This window comes from Bufo bufo, chromosome 5 (genome assembly GCF_905171765.1).
Source record: "Bufo bufo chromosome 5, aBufBuf1.1, whole genome shotgun sequence".
NCBI lineage: Eukaryota > Metazoa > Chordata > Amphibia > Anura > Bufonidae > Bufo > Bufo bufo.
The window spans coordinates 429,852,230-429,856,311 of NC_053393.1; the positions used below are offsets into that span (position 1 = coordinate 429,852,230).

A 4,082-nucleotide genomic window follows, 5' to 3' on the forward strand; every position below is an offset into this window, starting at 1 on the left:
AACGTGATGAAGTCACATCACCATGGGAACGGAGATACAAATCATAAGGTGCAACAATTCTCTACATTGTTGCAACAAGGTACTATGCTGTATGTGATACAATTACATCTTTAAGAGTATTACAGAAAAGAGAAATCAATAGTAGACATGGGATACAATAAATCTAGAAATTACAATAAACATATTCAATGTAATGATAATTACAGGCGGCCTATTTAAATGTGTTTCATGCAATAGTTCATTATGCTTGACAAAGGCTCACACCTGAGCCGAAACACGTGTCGCATCTGTGCTATTTCCTCCTATGCTGAAATAAAAGTTTGAAGATTCCACCTGTGAAGTGCCGGTCTTCTGTTCCATATTGTAAGTGGGCTTTTCATACCCTGGACGCGTGCACCACGACTCTGCCAGAGGAGTGCCGACTGCTTTCCCCTTTTTGGTATTCTCTGATTTTCGGTGCGAGCACCCTCATCCAAGAAAGCTTTACAGACCATGTCTTTTGCATATAGTGAGGAAAGAGCGAGAGAGATCGTGTCAGAAGTCACCACCAGTACGGAGTTCCTGAAGACACCACCTGCTGAATTACGCGGTAAGGATTGGGAGAAGGAATCGAGAAAACTGGTGGCGTGGGAATTACATGCGGCTACATTAGCTGAGTATTGTAGACACCAGAGAATCCCACGCGGCTTGAGGGTTAATCTGAGACCCACTTTTTTCTGCGATGATCTGCAGTATTGCACTCAATTTGCCAACATACTTAACAAGTGTTCTCATGATTTAATGATACTCACCATAGAACATTTGAACACATCTATTGCTGAGACCAAGATTCATATTTCATCGATTGAACAGCAACTACAGGATTCTCTCACTGCTGAAGATTTGATATCCTTAAAACAAAAGATTGATAAAAATTGCAGCGATCTGAAAAAGGACATTGAAGCTACCAAGCGTAAAAAATATACACGTGACTTGGAGGACTATCAGAATAAAAGGATATACAAATGGCAGGACTCGCTGGGTACAGCTATTCCATTGACAAGACGCTTTACACGCCGAACAGGCTCTCAATCATCAGGATCAGGCAGCGATTATTCCACCGGTGTACGCCCTCAGGCGCCTTTTTTAGGACAAAGCCGCCGAAGAGGAAGAATACAAGGAGAGCAGGACGGCACTACAGGAGAAACACAAGCGTCCATGACCACCAGGTCCCAGGTATAAACGAGACTTTGCTATATAACATATCATCTAAAAATCTGACTCCTATTCAGGTACAGTTATTGGAGAAAGGTCTATCCTTTAGTCCAACTGAATCATTTGATACTTTTCAGTTTGATATGGACTGTCGCCGATTTTTTAGAAGTGTTAGATTGAAGGCTCATTTTGCAGCAGGGAATGTGTCAGCCTCTGTGATTAACGCACCTGTTACTAGTGGTTTAACATTAAGCAAATTTGGCTTGAGACTGAAAAGTCATTTTCAACCTCCTAAAACACAACATCCAACAGAGGCTTTCATATCTCTGGTGCAAAGGGATTTTAATGCTATTTTGTCTGATATACAACATGATGGTTTAACTATAGCGCATAATTTGTCAAAGGAAGAGAGACAGGCATTACGCAGTATACTGGATGACAAATCTGTTATTTTTAAACCAGCAGATAAAGGTGGCTCTCTAGTTATGCTGGATAGAGAGTACTACATCTCAGAAATTTTGACACAACTGTCCGACAGAGATACTTATCAACCTCTAAATAGAGACCCTGTTTATGATATTAAACGTAAATTAACCAGTATTGTTCACACATACAAAGAATTGGGTCTGCTCGATGAAAAATTGTGTCAATTTCTGATAAATCAACATCCTGTCACACCAGTTTTATACACGCTGCCTAAAATTCACAAATGTATGACAGCCCCCCCGGGACGGCCCATTGTAGCATCAAATGACTCCATCTTATCTGCACCAGCCATGTTGATTGAAAAAGTCCTCACCCCATTAACGAAAAAAATGCCATCTTTTGTACTTGACACTAATCAATTTTTGTTAGACATTAAAAATTTACGTCTTGAGGTAGGAGATTTATTGGTAACATTTGATGTGTGCAGTCTTTACACATCTATTGAGCACACAAAAGGTCTTACTGCCGTAGAATGGATCCTGGAACAGTCAGAATATTCTAGTCAAGAAAAACAATTTTTTCTACAATTATTGGCACTGACTTTACAGGAAAATTATTTTCTGTTCCAGGACACATTCTTTCAGCAGAAACGGGGTACCGCGATGGGCTCGCATGCCGCACCGCCGTACGCAAATAGCTATATGTCGTGGCTTGAGGAGAAATTCATATACGTAAATCCATTATATAAACAATCGTGTATTGCCTGGCGTCGTTTTATAGACGACATTTTTTGCGTATGGCGGGGCGGCATTGAGTCCTTGGAAAAATTTACCCAGTACATTAACAATATATGGCCCGAGTTGTGCTTTACAGTGCAGCATGACCATGACAAAATTAATTTTTTAGATACTTTGGTGATAAAGGGTCATGATGGTTGTGTACAGACTGATTTATACATCAAAAAAACGGATAAGAACAGTTTGTTGTACTACTCCAGCAACCATTCACCGGCGGTGAAAAGGTCTTTACCCTCCTCACAATTTAAGCGTATCAAGAGGATTGTGTCAGATCCATTAGTGAGGGAGGTCAGATTCAATGAAATGGCAGAAAAATTCTTGCTAAGGGGATATCCTAAACCCCTCTTAGATTCAGAGATAGAGAAATGTAAGATTGAGACATTTAAGCCCCATGTTGAAAATAAGCGGTTACCGTTTATTGTCAAATATCACCCCTGGATAAATAAGTTTCGTCATGTGGTTAATAAACACTGGGGGATTATGCGCTCAGCTTATCCAGATGTTGCCGAATTCCACGATATCCCTATGATCTGCTATAAGAGAACCAGGAACATTAGAGACACTATTGTAAAAGCGGACATAGGTGGTACTACTAGCATGCCCCGTCAACTTTTTCTTTCCACACCAAAAAGAGGCACTTTCCCTTGTCTACAGTGTGTTCACTGTTCTGCGGTAATTAAGGGCGAATCCTTTTTTCATCCGCACACTGGTAAGAAATTTCCAGTAAAAGGTTTCTTCACTTGCGATAGCAATTTTGTTGTATATCTGCTAAAATGCCCTTGTGGCTTATTGTACATTGGTGAGACATCTGTCAGAATGAAGGACAGGTTCAGTAATCACAAATCCACCATACGTAAGAAAAATTTGCTATTGCCTGTTCCCCTTCATTTTGACAGGTGTGCTCACAATGTCTCACAATTAAGGTTTCAAATAATTGAGCAGGTACTGCCACCACGCAGAGGTGGCAACAGGTTGCTATTACTGAAAAAACGTGAAAGTTTTTGGATTCACACCCTGCAGACCATTGAACCGAAAGGTTTAAATCGAGAATATGATTTGAGTGCATTCCTGTAAGATCCAATAGGAAATTCTACTGTAATTACATTTTTAATGTACTGTATATATTCTTTATTCATTCAGTCACAGAGAAAATGAAAATAATGAAGCATCTGAAAAAAGAAAAAAGAGCAGCAAGATTTAATATGTTGATATTTTGAGACAGCCAGTGGGTTATTTAGTTCTCAAATAGATGATTATTATTATCATTACATTGAATATGTTTATTGTAATTTCTAGATTTATTGTATCCCATGTCTACTATTGATTTCTCTTTTCTGTAATACTCTTAAAGATGTAATTGTATCACATACAGCATAGTACCTTGTTGCAACAATGTAGAGAATTGTTGCACCTTATGATTTGTATCTCCGTTCCCATGGTGATGTGACTTCATCACGTTCGACGCCCATGTAGGCGGCCTATTTAAATGTGTTTCATGCAATAGTTCATTATGCTTGACAAAGGCTCACACCTGAGCCGAAACACGTGTCGCATCTGTGCTATTTCCTCCTATGCTGAAATAAAAGTTTGAAGATTCCACCTGTGAAGTGCCGGTCTTCTGTTCCATATTGTAAGTGGGCTTTTCATACCCTGGACGCGTGCACC

The 4,082-nt window shown here is 39.7% G+C and overlaps 1 protein-coding gene across 1 annotated transcript; it reads left to right on the plus strand.

Moving 5' to 3' along the window:
- Nucleotides 1–368: 368 nt before the first annotated feature.
- LOC121001502 lies at nt 369–3,582 on the plus strand. Its single transcript, XM_040432597.1, has 2 exons — nt 369–1,215; nt 3,558–3,582. Exons 1-2 carry the CDS (start codon nt 493–495, stop codon nt 3,570–3,572), a joined length of 738 nt encoding a protein of 245 aa, XP_040288531.1. The 5' UTR covers nt 369–492; the 3' UTR covers nt 3,573–3,582.
- The last annotated feature ends 500 nt before the right edge of the window (nt 3,583–4,082 follow it).